At 32.0% G+C, this 20,957-nt stretch overlaps 3 protein-coding genes across 8 annotated transcripts; 2 read left to right on the top strand and 1 right to left on the bottom strand.

The window, feature by feature from the left end:
• Window positions 1-554: 554 nt before the first annotated feature.
• Window positions 555-3,597, top strand: Fkbp59 (FK506-binding protein 59kD). Of its 3 annotated transcripts, none has more exons than XM_018457854.1 (6): window positions 555-777; window positions 1,036-1,374; window positions 1,853-1,973; window positions 2,056-2,303; window positions 2,379-2,888; window positions 3,217-3,297. In XM_018457854.1, exons 2-6 carry the CDS (start codon window positions 1,039-1,041, stop codon window positions 3,217-3,219), a joined length of 1,218 nt encoding a protein of 405 aa, XP_018313356.1. In that variant the 5' UTR covers window positions 555-777; window positions 1,036-1,038; the 3' UTR covers window positions 3,220-3,297. The 3 variants fall into 3 exon arrangements, with proteins under 3 accessions (XP_018313356.1, XP_018313353.1, XP_018313354.1); XM_018457851.1 differs by having other exon boundaries at window positions 562-777; window positions 3,228-3,597; XM_018457852.1 differs by lacking the exon at window positions 555-777 and adding an exon at window positions 809-957 and having other exon boundaries at window positions 3,228-3,597.
• Window positions 3,598-6,054: 2,457 nt separating this feature from the next.
• LOC108729006 (GMP reductase 1) lies at window positions 6,055-9,891 on the top strand. The gene is made up of 6 exons (XM_018457904.1): window positions 6,055-6,311; window positions 7,307-7,426; window positions 7,671-7,928; window positions 8,756-8,944; window positions 9,049-9,248; window positions 9,338-9,891. Exons 1-6 carry the CDS (start codon window positions 6,225-6,227, stop codon window positions 9,531-9,533), a joined length of 1,050 nt encoding a protein of 349 aa, XP_018313406.1. The 5' UTR covers window positions 6,055-6,224; the 3' UTR covers window positions 9,534-9,891.
• Window positions 9,892-9,962: 71 nt separating this feature from the next.
• Psi (P-element somatic inhibitor) lies at window positions 9,963-20,271 on the bottom strand. Of its 4 annotated transcripts, none has more exons than XM_018457902.1 (14): window positions 19,911-20,262; window positions 19,386-19,464; window positions 19,047-19,223; window positions 18,569-18,698; window positions 17,214-17,471; window positions 16,042-16,216; window positions 15,726-15,932; window positions 15,421-15,607; window positions 15,079-15,236; window positions 14,894-15,002; window positions 14,652-14,813; window positions 14,268-14,476; window positions 13,889-14,175; window positions 9,963-10,142 (listed from the first exon to the last, which is right to left on the bottom strand). In XM_018457902.1, exons 1-13 carry the CDS (start codon window positions 19,992-19,994, stop codon window positions 13,915-13,917), a joined length of 2,196 nt encoding a protein of 731 aa, XP_018313404.1. In that variant the 5' UTR covers window positions 19,995-20,262; the 3' UTR covers window positions 9,963-10,142; window positions 13,889-13,914. The 4 variants fall into 4 exon arrangements, with proteins under 4 accessions (XP_018313404.1, XP_018313402.1, XP_018313403.1 ...); XM_018457900.1 differs by lacking the exon at window positions 9,963-10,142 and adding an exon at window positions 12,038-12,257; XM_018457901.1 differs by lacking the exon at window positions 9,963-10,142 and adding an exon at window positions 12,696-13,137.
• Between the last annotated feature and the right edge of the window lie 686 nt (window positions 20,272-20,957).

Here is a 20,957-nt window from a genome sequence, read left to right as displayed (position 1 = left end):
ATTCAGTTCACAACTTTAAGAGAAAAATAAAGTGCGTTAATAAATTAAATACGTGTAATTTTGTAATTTATCTGCCAGTAATTAATTTAAAAAAATAATATAAAACAAAATTGCACGTCCGATAATTCATACTGCTCGACTACGGCCCTTCCCTAAAAGTCACAATTCTAATTTAGCCCTCCATAAACAAAATCCTGGCTACGCCCAATATAAACATGATGAAGTTAGCAATGGCTGCGTTCAGCAGACTCAACAGTTTTGCAACCGTTTTATGATTGTCTGCTGAGATAGGACCATTCTTCTAGATCTAAAAGTATGATCCAATTAACGCGAAGGAAACTTCCAACAGTTGCAAAACAAACGTTCTGCTGAACGCAGCCAATAAATGAGCGGGAATCGTTAATGCGCAGAAAATCTTCCATTGCGTTGATAATGTAGAAATCTTTTAGAGCGGCACACGCAATCGGTAATATAGAAATCATCAACGCTACTGCGGATTTTGCCTCATTTACAAACGGCCGCGAAGAAATCCGGAAATGGGAATCGGGAAGAATATCGACCGTCGGAAGAACGTACGGCGTCAAGTTTTCTAGTAAATTCCACATGAAATCGATTTCCGCCGGTGTACGGTTGTGTGACGAGTCGCAGTCGACCATACGATTATTTCGAATCAACCGGCACGCGTGTCGAAACTGTTGGAAGATTGCTCTAGATTGCTTAATTCGAACGAGATTCTCCACTGCGTATATCTGAACGCATCCCTTATTTTCGCAAATCGTACGTATCCTTGGTTTTAATATTTTCACACATAATTAATCCGTAAACATGTGCGCATTTTGCAGAGTCATTTCCTCTCGTCATTAATATTCACGCATTAACATTTCGAGAAAGTTCGACGTAGAACGATCCCCAACACAACAGCGCCAAACTCGGCCAGACCAGGCCAGACTCGATTAGGTCGTCGACGCTCGATTATCGTCGCGTTGTGAAAAAAGCCTTTTGGTTTAATAATCCTTTTGTCTTTTTCGCTCACAGAGAATGGTCGAGGTAGATTTGACTTCCGCACAGGACGGCGGCGTGTTAAAGGAAATTATCAAGGAAGGAGAAGGAGATTCGCTTCCTACGAATGGTTGCAGAGTAAAGGTCCACTACATCGGTAGTCTACAGGATGGCACGAAGTTTGATTCCAGCAGAGACAGGGATAAGCCGTTCACTTTTACTCTCGGGAATAACAGTGTCATCAAAGGATGGGACGTCGGCGTCGCTACCATGAAGAAGGGTGAGATCGCTATGCTGACCTGTGGTCCTGATTATGCCTATGGCAAGAATGGTAGTCTACCGTTGATTCCAGCTGATGCTACGTTGAAGTTTGAAGTGAGTAAATATCAATTGACAATGATATAACTAGAAATATCAATGTTTCTTATTCACTAAAAGGATCAAGCGAATAAATTACTATGAAAATAAAAAAATGACCAAAAACCAAATATTTCATCAATAAGACATAATTATTGGGAAATAAAAAAATTTTAAATATCTTTTACACAAAAAATATAATATTACCTTAAAAAATAGAAACAATCAATTATAATCGTTTGATACTCCTGCTGTTAAAATAAACTAGGATTCTGGAACGTTTTACATAATGTATTAATTATGTGTTAAGAAAAAACAGTTTTGTACAATTGTTGCAAGATTCTTTAATATGATTATCTGTATATAAATTAGAAATATTTTAATATACATATTGTATGTAAATATTTAATAAAATCTATATGTATACATATTAATAATTAAGCAGAAAACTTATCAATCATATTCTAATATGTAACATACTCTAATGTTTTTCTAGCTTGAAGTGCTTGATTGGACCGGAGAAGAGCTAGCTCCGAATAAAGATAAAGGTATTGAGAGATTCCAAATTGTTGTCGGCGAAAACTATGCTCATCCAGACGAAGGTAGTACTGTAAAAAGTTAGTATCACGATCTAGCAGTTTAAAGTATGATATACCATGTATTCTTTATCTAATAAATTCTTTGTGTATATATCTTTAGTACACTTGACTGGAAAGTACAATGATCAAGTGTTTGAAGATAGAGATATAGAATTTGTTCTTGGAGAAGGAGAAGTTGTAGGAATTATAGACGGTGTAGAAATAGCACTGCAGCACTTCTTGAAGAATGAGAAATCTAGACTGCTAATTAAAAGCAAATATGCATTTAAGGAACAAGGAAATCCGAAATTTAATATTCCACCGAATGCAGACGTAGAATATGAAGTGGAATTACAAAACTTCGAGAAGGTAATTGTGATTATTGGAGCTGAATGTTTATTTCTAATTTTGTAACTTTCTTAATTACTAAATATTATTTAACAGGAGAAAGTTTTATGGACACTGAAATCACCGGAAAAAATAGAACAAGCAAAGATGCAGAAAGAAAAAGGAACGAATTACTTGAAATCTGATAAATTCAATTTAGCCATTAAAGTGTACCAGAAAATTTTCAAGTACTTAGATGATGCATCAAGTTTCGAGGATAATCTCAAAAAGGAGAGAGATAGTCTCGTAAAAGCGGCTCACTTAAACCTTGCTCTATGTTACCTGAAAACTAATGAAAATGTTTTGGCTAGAGATGAGTGTACTAAAGTTTTACAACTGGATCCGCAGAATGAAAAGGCTCTGTTCAGAAGAGGACAAGCAAATCTTGGGCTCACATGGCCTGAAAAGGCTCTTAATGATTTCAGGAAGGTTCTAAAAGTACAGCCGAAAAATACGGCTGCATCTAAACAAATTTTAATCTGTAATTCTCTTATTAAACAGCAATTAACTAAAGAGAAGAAACTTTATGCGAACATGTTCGACAAGTTTGCACAGGAAGATAAACAGGTTTGTGAAAAACAATAATGTTGAATAACGTTTTAATCGATATATGATCTTTTTCATGTGCCGAATTTTCGTATCAATTAGTATTAATCACAAAATTTATTATAAACGTTTAGCTATTTAAAACGAAAATTATCTCTGCAATGTATAATAAATATATTTGGATATCAATTATTACCCATGTTTCAATATTGGTAAAAATGTCCATAGACTCTGCATTTGTCATAAATATTATAAATGATATAAAGGCTGATTAATTTAAATCAAATAAATCTTAAAAATTTTGAAAAACAATTTGTCAATGTGTTTGCGTTTGACCATAAACCGTTAGTAATCTCATAGAAGGAGGAGCAAAAACTGAAGGAACAGCCGGACGTGATGCATGGAACTCTAGGAGAATGGGGACAGGAAGAAAGACCCGGAGGTAGAGACGCGACTGCCTTCGAGAAGGAAAACCCTAACATACTTATGCTCAACGCTAACGGTTCTGGTGAATTCAAAAATATGTAAACAATAAACTTCTCTTTCGTTACACTGCCCCGCGTAACTGCCGACAAATTGAAGTCTCATCAATCTTTATTTTCAGTGCCTTCTAAGTACTGCTATCTTTAACAAAAATTGCATGCGTTATAAGCTATATATTAAAACATCAAATGTTTCATTTTAGCATGTAGAATTCGCTATATGAAAGTTTTGTACTTAATGTACATGAGTGGCATCATAAGAATTTTTTGAACATACTGTCTTTTAATTTAAAAAAAAATAGATTCAGTTTGTTGAGTTTTTAAAGCTACAATTTTATTAATGCAGTACGATTGTTAAAGTCTGGCTACGTTACATCTAGTTTGATTCTGATCTCATCAATTTCCGATTTCCATAAAATTATGTGCGGTAGTTAAATTAATGTATTTCAAACTAAGCCATTCCATTATAGTATAGTGCCATTTGTTTAAACTTTAATACATTGATCATTACTGTGTATATTGTAGATCTAGAAAAGAGTAATGTGAATTCAGTATGTGTTCATATATATATGTATGTATATTATATATATATATACACATACAATCTTTGTGAATGAATGCGCATGGAATCAGAAAAAAATTTATACATTATAAAAGATATATGTAAAATTGATTATATACACAGGTAACAAATATGTAAAAATAATCTAACTATATCCTTTTTTTCTTGTACCACTGATTCGTAAATTATGTATAACGTTACAAAATTAGAAAAGAACATTGCAGAATTAAATATAAGAAAATTTGATGAAAATACAATATCATTTTGTTATCATATCATAACAATCTCTAATCCTTTGACCTATAAACGAAGAATTCTCAATTGATAAATTAATTAACATAAATTTATCTATTATGTATTTTACACGACAAACTTACGTAGATATTATACTTATTTCTAGCATACAGATTGATTTTTTACATATATAACAAAATAATTTTATATTATTTTCCTTCTGTTTGTATAATATCATATTTTTAAATAACATAATATATACTAAAATACTTTTGCGGCCAAAACTGTCTTAAAATACATGTGACTCTTTAAATTAAATATGTTGCACTTTAATACAATTCACACTTTGGACTTTTTTAAAAATATTCGTAAGGAACTCTCTATATCGCTTCAGTTTGAATCTATTATCCTTGATTGATACAAAGTTAACTATTGATTACAATATAAAATGGAACCGTCCATCTCTTTGAATTTTAAAAGACTTTGAATTTTAAAAGACTTTGATATTTTATTATTTTAATAAACATTAACATTGTTCTTATATTGGTACAATTAATATATCCAATAACAATGGCATAGATATGTGATATGCACGAAAAATTGTTGAATTATATAATTTAGTAAATTAATTCGGAGAATTCAGAATTTCCCAGTAAACACCAACTAATAGTAACATAACAGCAATGTTATAATTTCGCATTTCACAATATAAATGTAATACAACACATGTTGTATGTAACATCGTTTAATACAATATTAAGAGATAGGGCTTTCAGATAAATAAATACATTGTTTATCTGTTTTATTGAGTATGAAATTATTATACATAATAATTGCTATGTTTTTATCATTAATTGATGTTTACTGGTTTAAATAATTTTTGATAGATTTGAGAAAGTTTTGCCAATATATATTTCGCAGTTTTATCGAATAAAAGATATATATATATATATATATATAATTTGAATTTTTAATATTTTAATTCTTATATGGTGTATAGAATACGAAATAAAATTTTGTGAAACTTTAACGACAATGTAAAATTAAAGTTCAATGCTAACGTAATCAAGCATTTTGAAAAATGATCACTTAAGTAAACACTTCACTTAAAGATTCATTACTGCTCAATTATGTGTTGTCTAGACCTTCTGATAAGTTATCTGCGGTATTAGTATACATTAAACGTGCATACACACACATGTATGTCCCCAGGGACGGCTTTACGATCTTTCGAACCATCGCAAAGATCAGGATTTTGCGCAATGCGACCATCGGCTGGCGTCCAGAGTGATAAAAATCCGGATTGAATGCTGACCTTGCAGCTGCATCGCGATTTCCACAAAGTAGCAACTCGATAGAAATCGTAATGAAAAACGGTGATTCATAAACCTCGCCGGAAATGCTCGGAATTAACGCATAATTAATGTTTCGTGTCGTGCATTTTTTGAGGCACAGCTACATTCCTTTGTGATGAATTATTTCCATTACACGGAAAGTAACTAAAAATTTAGCTAGATATAAATCTGAAAATAATTCTGTTGGTTTATCAAAATACTTATGTTACGCTCAAACTGGTTGCTAGAATGCCAAAACTTTTCCCAGCATTCCTCATCAAGCTTGAGATTTTTACGATATTTTGATGATCCAACAAATTTATTTTCAGAACTATCTAACTAAATTTTTAGATATTTCAGAAAAATTGTGCTATCAGCCTCCAATAAATTTGGAGAAGCGGACGTCCGGCGATAGTTGATTTTTTAACACTCATTTTCTCAACACATCCTCTGAGTATATTGTAGAATAAGTAATCACGACCCTCAGAGCGCCCGTAGACCGCACCGCCCTGGTTCGATAAGGGGGGGACAGAGAGGGACAAAAATAGCTCTCTGTCTTTCTCGCACGAACGGCGTATCAAATGTGCCATGCCTGGGTGTACCAGCCAGTGGAAGAACGTCCGCGGTCACGGGTTCTCTGTTCTCCCCAGTCCAGTGTTCTCGGTACGTGGCAACCAGTGAGCGAGGTCGAATACTCTTCTGCTAAAAGTATAAAGACCGCCGAGGGTGATTCCGCACCGCCGCGATGCCGAACATAATAAATGACATAAAGTTGGACTTTAAAGACGTGCTGCTGCGCCCGAAGCGGAGCACGTTGAAAAGCCGATCGGACGTAAGTATTGCCGTCTTTATATAATTGATATACAAGTCGGAATCGCGTTCTCCGTGTCGCGTCAAGAATAATGCACGCGTCTTCAGCGAAAGAAGAGAGAGAAGGAAAAGAAAAAAAAAATGCGACGTTATTCATTGCGCAATGTCGTGAGTCGTATATATTTGCCGAGTATATTTTCGGAAACGAATATGTTTGATTTTAAATTCGATCGTTCGAATTGCACGCGTGTACGTGCGTGCGCGCGTGTATAAATTACGGGCTGCCGTAGGTCGTCGGTTGAGTCGACTCAATTATGCGTCCTGCAAAATTAACGTTCGCACGATCGCTCTGAGTCAAAGCTCCCAAATTTATGGTCCCTCAGTCGTAAACTTTCTCTATTGATTTTATTCTCGCTAATACGCTACTTCCTATACTCCGGATTGATTTCATTGTTTAAATTTATGTCGACCGAGCGCGACGATCCTACATCCTGCATATTTTTTATATGAGCAAATTAACATAAATTGAAGATTAACAAAAATTGTTGTATTTTTTTAACTTTTCGTTATAATGAGATTATTAATATAATGATATTTGCATATATTATGTTATATTAAATCTTTTAATTTTATTTATTTGATACACATATTTCTGTCCTATGCCAGTATTTAAAAAATCATGTGTTGTTTTTATATATTTTTGTATATGTGTGTGCAAAGCTATTAAAGTTATACATAAAATTATATATATTTTTTTTCTGCATAAAATTAGTAATTTTATAAGAATTTTTTATATATAAATATCATATATAAAATTTATATATAAAATTATATAAATATAAATATATTATGTTCACACAACACACGCGCGCACTTATATATATTGTGTGTATGTGAGTTAAATATGCTGTCCTTTCCTTTAATACCTAAATATCTTGTTTCTAAAGTCTTTGTATTGTTAAAAATAAATTTATTTTTTAAATAAAAATCTCTCTGATCCTTCAACTGTTATTTCAGGTAGACCTTTTCAGAGAAATCACATTTCGCAATTCTAAACAAACATACAGAGGAATTCCCGTGATGGCTTCTAATATGGACACGATTGGAACGTTTGAAATGGCAAAAGCTCTTTCAAAGGTAAGATAATTTTACAATACATTTAGGAATAAATTGAAAAATTTTTTACCGGATTTAAATTTTAAAACTTTTCAATAAATTCTACCTACACGTATATCTGCATACATATATCTACATACGTTAAATAAATATAAATTAAAAACTTGTATATGTAACATTATTAATATATTCATGAGATCATGCAAATAAAATTATTTGAATATGTATAATGCGTCGTCCTACTTATTGTGCACATTCTTTTTAGCATGGTCTTTTTACTACGGTTCATAAATATTATACCGCAGATGAATGGAAAGACTTTATCGCGTTAAATCCTGATTGCGCAAAGAATATAGCAGCAAGTTCAGGGACAGCAAATGAAGATTACGAACGGCTTTCAAGCATTTTGGAAGTTGTGCCGGAATTATCATTCATATGTTTAGATGTTGCAAACGGATATACACAGCATTTCGTAGAGTATGTGAGAAAAGTAAGAGCACGATATCCGAATCACACTATAATTGTAAGTATAATCGAATATCTCATTATTTTTATATACAGGGTGTCTCAAATTTAAATGGCCAAACTTCAAGAGCGATAAAAAATCAATAAACTAAGAAAATAGTTCTTTAAAAATATGCTTGTTTTTGCTTCGTTTTGAAGAAAATCGCAAAAAAGACAAATCGTAATTTTCAGATTATTCAAATTTAAATCTCATAGGACCGACGTGTAGAACTCACGTATATAGATAATTCACAATTTGAATTATTTAAAAAGAAGCAATTAAAGATCTTCGACCGGCACAATAGGCCTTTATTATATATTATTTCAGATTATTGTTTTCGAAACAGAATATTATTGTTTTCGTGTACGATTTCAGCGATAATGCTTCAGAGGCAGTACGAAAGTATGCACACCGATTTCCAAGTAAAAGAATGCCGGATCAGCGAGTCATTACGTTGATTATATATATATATATAATCAACGTAATATATATATATATATCAATGTTTGGTAATACGAGCTGTTCATAAGATGCAATGCGTGCATTGCTGCAAGAGGTCAACATTTTGGACTATATCTGCATTAAATAAGTAATAATGTGAATAAATAAGTATGAATGAATAAGTAACAAATAGGTACAAAAATGAAAACTACATTTCAACGAAGTTTTACATATCTTTTTTTGTGATTTTCACGAAAACGAAGCAAAAACGAATATATCTCTAAAGGACTTTGCTTCTTAATTTATTGATCTCCTACACGCACCTAATGTTTGGCCATTTAAATTCGGGACACCCTGTATAGGCTCAATTATTTAAACATAAAGATTAATTGCTGCCACTACAGGCAGGAAATGTTGTAACAGGAGAAATGGTGGAAGAACTGATACTCTCAGGAGCGGACATAATTAAAGTAGGAATTGGTCCAGGTTCCGTGTGTACAACGCGGATGAAAACCGGTGTTGGTTATCCACAATTGAGTGCTGTAATTGAATGCGCGGATGCGGCGCATGGCTTAAAAGGCCACATTATTGCCGTAAATATTTTACTATACTCTGTATTACAAATGACATGAATAATCGCTGAAAGGTCGCTTTTATTTATGTTAATTTATATTTACGTATTGATGTTATTGTTCAGGACGGTGGGTGTACCTGCCCCGGAGATTTAGCAAAAGCGTTCGGTGGTGGCGCAGACTTTGTCATGGCAGGCGGAATATTTGCGGGTCACGATGAATGTGGGGGCGAAGTTATAGAAAAGAATGGAAAGAAGTTCAAGCTTTTTTATGGAATGTCCTCCAATACAGCTATGATGAAGCACGCTGGTGTTGCAGACTACAGGTGAGATTGCAACAAGTTATAGCGCTACAAACAAATATGTGCGTTGAGATATTTAATGGAAAATCATCCGTCCTTATTTCAATGCGTAGATCTTCGGAAGGGAAAACTGTCGAAGTGCCTTACAAGGGTTTAGTCGAAAACACTGTGCTGGATATATTAGGTGGCTTGAGATCCGCCTGCACTTATATAGGAGCTCAACGTTTGCGCGAATTACCGCGACGAGCGACGTTTATACGCTGTACGCAACAATTAAATCCTCTGTACGGACCACCTCCAGTAATATAAAGCTTATAATTATTAAATTGTGCTCCTTAGTAAAAGGCTTAGGAAAAAAATGTTTAACGCCAATATTTGATCGTGTATTATTTGCTGGCAAATAATGTTTATATATAGACGAAAATGCAGTCTTGTAAAATGTTTATCACTGTATCGTGTAATGATATTTAAGTATTACGAATTAATTCTTAAATATGCTCAAATGAAAAAACAATTATACAATAATCCTTCATGCACAAATAAAGAATTCCGTTACATTAAGCCGCCGTTTCATATCATTGAAGATATTCTGTTATCGAACAATCAATCGTATATTATGTATCAATCTATTCTACAGCCATAAATTGAGATGCTTTAATTATCTTTAATTATACATTTCATATTTAAACAACGAATGAGTAGTACTAACTTATACGTATCGTTCTTTTTATTATGAAATATGAATATGCACATGTGTATCTTACAATCCTTATATGAAATGTGCACTGTACTACCTATAGTAAACTCTATTCTGTTTAGTATTTTACAGAAATATTTATAAGTGAAAATTTTTCGTACGTATTTGCTATTTGCTTCTCTTGATCAGAGAAACTGGAAAGTTTTCTGTTGCGCCTGTCCCTGAAACATTCGCCAATGTTAATTAATTATGTGCACAAAGTATAAATATAACAGAAAAATATTTTAACTGATAAAGGAAATTTACAGTATGCATAAAAAGAAAGAGAGAAATATTATTGTGCTATTATAATAAAACAAAAATATTTCACAAGGTTGTAAAATACCGATACTAGAGGTTTGACAATATAATTGATTAAGATACTTCTCAGTAATGTATATGGAACGAACAATCGCCCTATTTATATTCTATCATATTTTCTATATTATAATCGCAATAAACAGATTCGTATAAGATATTTGAAACTTGTACATAAATTAATCCCTCGAATATAATTAAACCTAATATATGATTCAAGAGTAAAGTTCCTGTTTTTTTACTTATAATACAAGTCTTATTACATTATATTTTATCATTCTAATTTTATTAAATAATTAATATCTGTGCAAAGTAATATTAAAAATATTATGAAATAATGCGTAAAATTTACAACGAAAAATTTTCATATTGTGAAAAAAGAGATATTTATAAAAATCATTCGGATTATGCATTATATTTATAAAACAAAAATGTAGATGTCTAAATAATGTAAAGAAAAAAATCATGTAATTATTATATATATTTTTCATTTAATACCTTATTCAAAACATTTCTCAAGTAATATAATAAATGTATTATAAATTTTTTAATTAAATTATAAATATAGTCGATGTAATGCCACAAAATATACCAAATGAAAACATAAATGTTTTATTAACAAATATTAATGCGTGGAAGATATATAAATACTAACATAAAAAAAGTATTACTACATGTCTAGATACATATTTTCTATGTTACATCAAACACATAAGTAACAAAGCCAAATATAAATTTATGTAAATTTATGTAAATTTATATAAATTTATATTAATTTTGAAACAATATCCTTTTCATCTTAAGAAATGACAAATTTTTTCAAATTATCTGCTAAAAGCAATTCATGTTTCTTGAGATAATATTAATAAATTGTATAAACATAAACATAATATTAATTTTCTCTATGGAATATCATATTTAAAAAAAATATGTAATTTTTTAATATTACAATCAAACTGTAGCTGAAGACATAAATTGATTTTTTTAACAGTCCGTAATTTTATATTGCATTAAGCTAATGAAAATAATAATATGTAATTATTTATCTCATATATTCCTACCTAACTTTCAATTGTAACGTAATAAAGTTACTGTAACAAAATACTAAGATTTTCATTAACTTTCTTTTTCATCGAAAAATGAGTATATAGATGTGTTTTAAAATTTATTATAGATACTTTACTATTTATGAATATATCTAGAAGATTATTGGATATTAGACATATTTCAAATTTTATCTCTTTTTAATTAGTATAGTTAATGTATTATTTTATACACATTGTTTCAAACATTGCATATTATAGACGAGAAATATTAAAGACAAGATCAAAAAGTACAATAATTGCATTAATAGGGAAGCACATTGATACATATATATAATGGAATAAAGTTTCTAATTAAGATTGCGTTGTGAAATAAAATTAATCTTCTATTAATGGCAAATCAATTTTACTTCAACACAATCTTAATATTGTAAACTTTATCTCATTTAATATGAGAAATAAAGACTATTAAAAGAAATTGTATCTGATAAAATTTTTGCCGACGATCAAATTTGCCAAAAAATTTTAGCTCGGATAAAAAGCTTCCAACCTTAATGGATACATTCTGTATCCATTTATATAAATTAGTTGAAACACGTAATAAAAAGATATACAAAAATTTGAAATATTTTACATATGACTAGTTAAGTCTTTTAATACTTAATTATTCAGAAATGAAAAGCCAATATACTTCGTTATGTATATCGTATAAAAGCACATGTAATACTGGCTAAGTAATATTTAGAATATTGTTAGTAAATTATATTCCATATTATGAGTTATGTATATCCCGTCCGACTAATCTCCGGATCGCAGGTCCTGATTCCTTTGTATACATGTAGATTAATGCAGAATGAAACATTTTAAACTGTAGATGTCCCATGCCATGACATATTGTAGGACGGGTAAACCTCTCTAATTGGCTGCTCCAAATATCTAAAAATAGTATTGGTGTTTCACGAGAAAGCAAACGAAAAACCAAAGTAACATTGTATTTAACACAAGTGCAATAGAACATATGCATATATAAATGTCATATTATGCATCTTTCGTATACATAGTAGAAGAACTTTCATGGGTAATGAAACACATGGCAGCTGTATCAATTATAGCATTTCGTATAGTCAAGAGTTTTATAGTTATAATAAAACACGAGTGTTTCAGGTAAATAAGTGTCTTATCAAGATATATGTAATAATCTATTATAGTAATGTATCGTTCATAACAACGCATTTTTCTAAGGATATAGTTTAACAAGTTTAATAAGAAAGAAAGAGAGAGATAGATAGATAGATAGAGATAGATAGATAGATAGATAGATAGATAGATAGATAGAGAGAGAGAGAGAGAGAGAGAGAGAGAGAGAGAAAGAAAGAGAGAGAGGATGGCAATAAAATGGTACAGATGTCGATCCCTCGTTCCACTTTCTGACCCGCTGCTTCACCTGCCAGCTTCAACTTATATTACAATAATACATGTTATGGAACAAAAATACATACAATATGATAAGTAAAACACAGATATCATATTGATACTATTTATAATATTAATTTCAATCAACTTCTCTTGCTCGATACTTTTTGTTACTTAAACTTAGAACGATGGATATCCTATAGTATATATATATATATATATGTACGTGTATATATAAAAAAAACACAAGACGTTTTATAGTATAAACAGAATATAATCGATTCTCATGACATTCTCAAAGATATATGAAGATTATGAAGCAGTCAACTAGTTATGATAAAAGTATATATGGAGATATAGCAGGTATTAACCGCATCCGGATGGAAAGCTATCTGAAAACTATCTGAAATAAACAAATAATTATGGTAAAAAGAGATGATCCTTATACACAAGAAACAGATTTTATTTCAAAGGTGTAAAATATATCGTTATTCAAATCATCATATGAACCACGAAATTATTATAGATTTTATATTTTGCAAAAGTTTAATTCAAATTCCCTGAAAGAGGTTCAATGAATATCAGTAGATAACATTTCCTTATTCTTACACCATTGATTTATAATATGTCGGAATATCAAGCCAATATAAAGATGAGTATCAAAATAATAATATAACTAAAGGTAAATAAATAATTTAACCATTAAGTAACTATTAAAAAATCAAATTTTCAAATAGAGTAATGGACTGCATACAAACAAAATAAAAATTATGATTACTTCTTGATGTTGGATTTATATATTTTATCAATACGTAACAAGACACTCAAATTTATATCAGTTTAATATAACAACTATAGTATTTAGAAAATTATATGAACTTTAACCATAATCATTATTTTTTAGTTTTTCATTTAACAGTTAGCACTATTAAATAAATTACTGGATTTTTGTCTACTGCGTGGAATTAAAGTTTTTTTTACAAAACTATTGTCAAACAAAGATGAATAAACTAAATTGTAATAATCAACTTGATCTATAATATATCGTTAAAACTGCTTGATCTATAATATATCGTTAAAACAAAATATGCTTCATATAATTTTCTGAATGCCTATTGTATATGTATATATACATTGTACTAAGGCTTACTTACAGCTTGCCTTTCTTTCAAATGGAAGTTTAATTCTCAGAAGTGGACTGTGTGTATGGATAATTCTGATATCCTGTTGGGAAAGATGGGTTTTGCTGTCCCGTCTGTGGTTGAGAATTGGATCCAGTATTCGCTGCGTAATAACCAGTTGGTGCGGAACCAGCATTCATCGTTGGATAACTTCCGTAAGCTTGAGGGAATGCATTAGGCGTGGTACCCGGTGGACCAGCCGATTGTCCCTGAAGAGTCTGCATTTGTTGCTGGGCCATTTGGTTTCCTTGCATTCCGAGCTGCAATAATATTACATATGATGTTACATACGATATTAAAAAATACAACGTATTAAAATACAACAATGAATATTATATTTTAAGGAAAATACCTTGCCCGCCTTCATTTGAGCTTCTATCGCTTCCGCTTCTTTTATTTTACCGATGCTTCTGTAATATTCTGCCCATTGCACGCTATAATCGGCTTGACCGCCATTTTGTGCAGCACCTGCCTGCGGTTGTTGTTGCGTCTGTTGTTGCGGCTGTTGATTTGGTCCAGCGGTACCCGTTGTTGCTGGATTAGACTGGTTTTGTGAATTGCCTAAAATATTTTAATATTTTATTTAACAATATTTTAATATTTTTTTTATTTAAGAATATCTTAATATTTTAAAGAATATTTTAATAATGTGTGTTTGGTAGAATTTGGGCAAAAAATTATGATACATCTGTCAACAAAGACTTTCTTTATAACATAACATTGTAAATATGTTTACCTCCTGGCTGATTATGATCTTGCTTTCCTTGTTTCGCTTGTTGCTCAATCATATCTGCTTCTCTATGCATGCCTAATGACCGATAATACTCCGCCCATTGAGCACTATAATCAGGCTGACCAGTCTGTGGATTGACTTGTACAGGAGCTTGATTAGGATTGTCTGTAATAGTAAATGTATCGCGTAATAGATGTAACACTTACCTCCTTGCATGCTATAAGGAATCATAAAACCATACATACTTCCATCAGTGGACTGTGGTTGGTTTGGCCATGCTTGATATCCTGTATTCCAATTTGGATTGTATCCCACTGCTCCTTGTGCTGCAGTATATGAAGAACCAGCTGGACCCTTTAAATAATAAATAAAATATTATCGAAAAAAATATCTTATGTCAAGATAGTCGTATACGTATAATTAAACGTACCATGCCTAGCTTTTCGCTAAATATTCTCTTTGCATGCTCGACTTGTTCAGGATTTCCTCTAATAATGAAAATCTTTTCATTCTCATTACTTTGATTCCTTCTATCTAATTCACAATGCGCTCCTGTCTGTTGATTTATCTGTTTGATAGTCTCACCACCTAAAATAAAAAAATGTAATGCACGATAATATATAAGAAGAAAACATTATAGATATATTACATTATATACATTTATTAAATGTAATTCAGAATAAAGTCACCAAGATTTTAAATCTATAAGATTGGAGGTTTTAATAATGAATATATAACTCTATAATTAACACGTATAGTGAATAAAATAAACCTTTGCCAATTATAATGCCACATTTGGAAGAAGGAACGGTAAACGTTGTTTCAATTTTATCTTGCATAGGGCCACCTTGTCGTCTATCCCAACTTCCGTATTCATTTGGATTACGATTGCCGCCAAAACCATTACCTCTCGGGCCACCGCCTCTGCCTCCCATATTATTTCTACCATCATCTCTCCTCTAAAAAAGAATAATACATATTCTCTACTTAAAAAATGAATGAGAAGAATCGGTTATAATTTTATACTTGTACATGGACATATTCTAATAAATTTATAAATATATAAAATTTATTTACCATGACACTATCAATCAATTCCTGAATTCGTTGACGAGCTTGTTCAACGGCTTGATGCTTCCCTGACAATAAACATTTTCTATCACCAGGGCCCTCTTCTCTTCCTTGTTGGAACTGAACTTTAGCTCCGCTTTCCGCTTGTATTTTTTTTATCATATCTCCACCTTTACCAATAACGACACCAACTGCGGCTCTTGGAACGAGTACCTATATTATATGATAATTTCATAAATTTTAAGAATAAAAAGATGCATCTCTCAATTTTTCTTCCTCTCTGCATTAATTCGCTTGTAACATAATAAAAATCATTATTAACCTCTACTCCATCACTATTTGCAGGACCATGATTGAAACCACTATCATTAGAATAATTTCCCGTTCTATCAGTAGCACTTCTTCCTCCTCTATGAAACATTTGTATTTCTTTTTCAGCTATTAATTCATAGACTAATTGCTTTGCGTATTCAACTTTTTGAGGATCTCCAGTTATTCTACAGAAAGAAGATATCAGCTTTAAATAATTATGCCATATTGCCTTGACAGATCGATAAGAATCTTATTTTAGACCGTAACATGTGAGACACAATCAATACTAGAAATTAAAATGCCTATACCGGTCAAAGCTGGATCTTTAATGCTTAAATAATTCAATATGAATTATATACATATACTATATATGTACATGCATATCATATTTGTAATTCTTTAAATTGCGCGTCGAATTGGTTTTCCGGATTTATAAACGCAATTAAACTATTGTAATAATATCACAAATTAAATTAAATTGACAAGCAATTCTTAATAATTTTGATGCACACTCAAGCATCATATTAGAAAGATGTTAATGTGCTGAAAAACTGTAAATAAATTTATTGCGAAAAATATCTCGGCCGGGAGTAATCGATATATGTAAGGAAACAACGTCTTTCTTTCAGGCGACATAATGTAAACAATAAGAATCTCATTTTATTATTGTTTATATTACGTCGTCTGAAAGAAAGACATTGTTTCCTTACATATATCGATTATTGCGAAGAATATTACTAAGGCCTCGATAGTCTAAAGGCTTAGGACATTCGTAAGGAATACAAGAGATCCGATTTTGACTCCCGGCCGAGATATTTTTCGCAATAAATTTATTTACAGTTTTTCAGCACATTAACATCTTTCTAATATGATGCTTGAGTGTGCATCAAAATTATTAAGAATTGCTTGTCAATTTAATTTAATTCATGATATTATTACAGTAGTTTAATTGCGTTTATAAGTCCGGAAAACCAATTCGGCGCGCGGTTTAAAGGACTACAAATATGGTATATATGCATGTACATATGTAGTATATATATATAAAATTCACATTAAATTATTTAAGCACTAAAGATCTAGTTTTGACTGGTATAGGCATTTTAATTTCTAGTATTGATTGATAGATCAAGTTAAAAGGGATAATTATTTGTATATGCAAAAAAAAACATTTGCGTATTTTACCTTAAAGGCTTTTCTTGTTCCTGAGATGGCCCTTCTTGAATAACAACCATTTTAGCTCCAGATTTTTCTTGAAGCTGTTTTATAGTTTCCCCTCCTTTGCCGATTATCAAACCGACTTTAGGACCTGGAATCATTATCTCAACAAATCCTGGATGTCCCATCATGTTTCCACCACCGCTACTACTCATATTCATTTCACCGATTCCCTCGCTTCTGCTTCTTTGATTTACTATTGATAACACAAGCTCCTTTGCTCGACTGAAACACATAAAATTTCAAAGTATAATATTTTTTCAACTAAACTGTTTTACATGTGTCAAAAGATTTAATCAACAACAATAAAATTTGTTTGCAACACATAAATATGCACTAATATCTATTGCAGATAAAAATTATATATCACATTTGTAATATATAGTTTTCTTTTCTAATGACCAATATCTTCAAAAGGTATAATAAAAGGTTTCAAAGATTTTATATCAAAATGCCATATATAGGTATTAAAATGCCATATATAGGTTTAAACAGTTTCAAATAAATAAATAAAATTTTCTTCATGTTGTGATTAACACGTCCCCATGCATATCCTATCCTCCTTCCTTCCTTTTTCTCTCTCCATATCCTATTAAAAGCAAAAAACTATTAGTAAATACAAAATTATTAAATTAAAAGGTCAACTCATTAATCAATTTTCAATGGTCAGAAATTCTGAAGCTTATAGAAAGTCAAGTATTGAACCCGCTATTGGCATCCAGGAGCTAAATAAAGATTCTGTAAAACATTTCATAATTTCAATATGCGAAAGCATATGTCCTACATTTGTAAAATGCATGTAGGATGAAATTGTGGCGTATATAAAATATACTGACATACACAAGCTGTTATTAGAATTATATCTCAATTACATTGTCTAACAATAGGATCATAAAGCATTGTGCAATATTTATACATTGTCATAACATCGCAGTTTGATATAAAACGATTTTTCAGTCATTTTTGGGGAGTGACAAAATGGGAGTGTGGCGAAAACATTTACACTTAAATAAATTAGAATGTCAAATGTCCCTATATAAATTTAAGGAGGATAGCAGATTTGCTTGGCTGATTCACAATTAATTTTGACAGAAAAGTATTTTTCACAACCCAGAGTCTATAAACATAAAACTTGAACTGACAATCATATCCCATTTCAATAAAATACAAAATAATTGCATTCAAAAGTCAACAGACAAAAGTAAATTCATTATCATTCATTGTGTGGTAAATTCTTATCATTCATCGTGATATAAAGTCATGGTATTGCATTGCATACAAAATAGTTAAAATTAACGAAATAAGAAGGGAAAACAAGTTACTTGACAGCTTCTCGTGAACCAGTTAGCGTACAAACACGCTCAGGTAGCCCACCGCTTTCCGGTGCCATTTGAATCTTACATCCTGTTTCGGTTTGCAATCTTGTTATCTGTTCTCCACCTCTGCCAATTACTGTAAATATATTATTATTACTTAAACGTAATTATATATCTAATGCTCCTATTATTACATTTCAATTACAAGTATGAAAGAACCAATCGATACAACAAAAACAATACACATAACTATTCTAAAACGCAACAAGTATTTTCTAGATTAATGTTAAGACAATAATAATACTTAAACTATTAAATTTATATGGTAATATTATCATATATATATATATATGTATCAATAAATAATAAACTGAGGCTATCATAACATACAGCGGGTTCTTAAATAAGAACAGATTTAATGCAACATATTATAGAATATTCATTTATAAAATATCAGTAATCTCTTCCATAATTTTATACTTACTTAAACCAACCATTTTGTCTGGAACTCTGATATCTTCATTGCACATACTACATAACGGATTGGAAGGCGGTCTGGCTCCTTGACCACTTGAATCTCCAATGGAATTGCCTGCAGGTCCTCCACGAATACCTATTAAAGGATCTGCTACTAACGATGCCATTTTCTTTGCTTCTGGCTCTAAAAATACAAAACATAACGCAATGTTAAGGAGACACGGTAGTGTCTCGGCGCTAAGCCAAGCGCAGTACAGAATATACACAAATCTAAAAAATAGTTTGTTAACCTTCACCAATAAAGATCCATAGAAGAGATCAATATATTTATAAATATATGTATTACCTGAACTATCTTCAAGAGGACGTTTTAACTTGGTATCCTGATTATTTTGAGTACCACCAGGATTTATCTTTGCGGCAATCTGGAAAGATTAATCAAAGATATCAACTTAGAACAGAATGCTTTATTTTCTAAACTGAATTATTATATACTTCTGTATAAATATTTCAGTTAAATGAAATATTATACAAATATTGTATTATACACACATTATATTATCCGCAGAAGAGCCAAATTGGTTATCACTACAAAAAAAAAGAGAAAACTGAACGAAATATTATAAACCAATCATATTTCTGATATTAAGAGATTTATAAATATAGATCAATCTAGCCAGGCTTGTATATCGTAGAAATTTTCTCAAATCGGTTCACCGTGTATAAAATAAAATAATTCGAGAGATAACAGTCGCATCGGGACGGTCGCGAATTGCCGCGAGGAACGTGACGCTCAACTCACGGTAGACGCACACGGCTGACACGGCGTCGTCCGCCGTCGTCGACGTGTCCATCGCGGAACTGTGATTACCTGCTTGGCGCGTTGGAGTGCCGCTGCGAACGCGGTGCTTTGGCTGAAGTTCTGAGGCGGAGCGACCGCTGAGTAGTCACTCATGTTGGTGCATGAATAGTTATTGGGACGGGTTGAAGAATTTAGTTCAGGTTGCTGATGCTGGTTCGATCACCGGCTGTCCCAACGATCCGCCTCACCGTTGCGAACGGTAACCCGTTGGAACGAAAACGGCTTGCAGACGCGAGAAATAACACTTTTACGGAACGTACGACGCCGTACGTAAAGAAAGGAAAAGTTTGCTCACTTTACAGCAGTCGCGAGTGAAAGAACCGTACTTTCACGGGGGAACGCAGGGGAACGACACAGCGCAAGCGTCCGCCGTTGGGTGCGCGGTCTTTTTAGTATAGTACGGAAACTTGCGGAAACTTGCGCCCTCTCGTCATGAATCGTCAATAATTAGAGACGCGGGATCACGTGGCGGGATGCCGTCGAGAATGGTCAAGAATGGCTGCGTTCAGCAGACTCAACAGTTGAGTGAGCGCTCGTTGCTACTGGTGTATTCTTCTAGGTCTAAAATTCTGATTGGATAATCTAAAAGAATACACCAATAACAGCGAGCACTCACTCAACTGTGAGTCCGACGAATTTTTGTAAACCGAAATCAGACTAAGCATTAAAGATTAGGTCTGTTCGCGTTGCATGAAATCCCCAAATATTTTTGCGCTTAAAATGAGATAGATATATATTTGGCCTTGAAAAGAGAGAAAGTTAAGATATCGAGTGCCAAAAGTGTAAGCAACGCGAACAGACCTATTGAGATTAAACATTAAAATTTGACCAATCAAAACAATAGGAGCTAAAATTCCTTTGCCCTGATTGATCGAATTTTAATCTTCAATCTTCGATCTCAATCTTCAATGCGTAGCCTGATTCCGGCCTAACGGTGAAATCACACGGTGCGGAAAAAGACTGCGGAATAGAGAATGCGTCATTGAAGCAACCAATCAGCGCTATTCCGTATAGCACTGAATAGCGCTGATTGGTTGTTTCAATGACGCATTCTCT

The sequence above is a fragment of the Mycetomoellerius zeteki genome, unplaced genomic scaffold (assembly GCF_001594055.1).
Source record: "Mycetomoellerius zeteki isolate Tzet28-1 unplaced genomic scaffold, Tzet1.0 scaffold69, whole genome shotgun sequence".
Taxonomy (NCBI): domain Eukaryota; kingdom Metazoa; phylum Arthropoda; class Insecta; order Hymenoptera; family Formicidae; genus Mycetomoellerius; species Mycetomoellerius zeteki.
The sequence above is the reverse complement of the archived record's forward strand: the minus strand, read 5'-3'. Positions and strand labels throughout refer to the sequence as shown.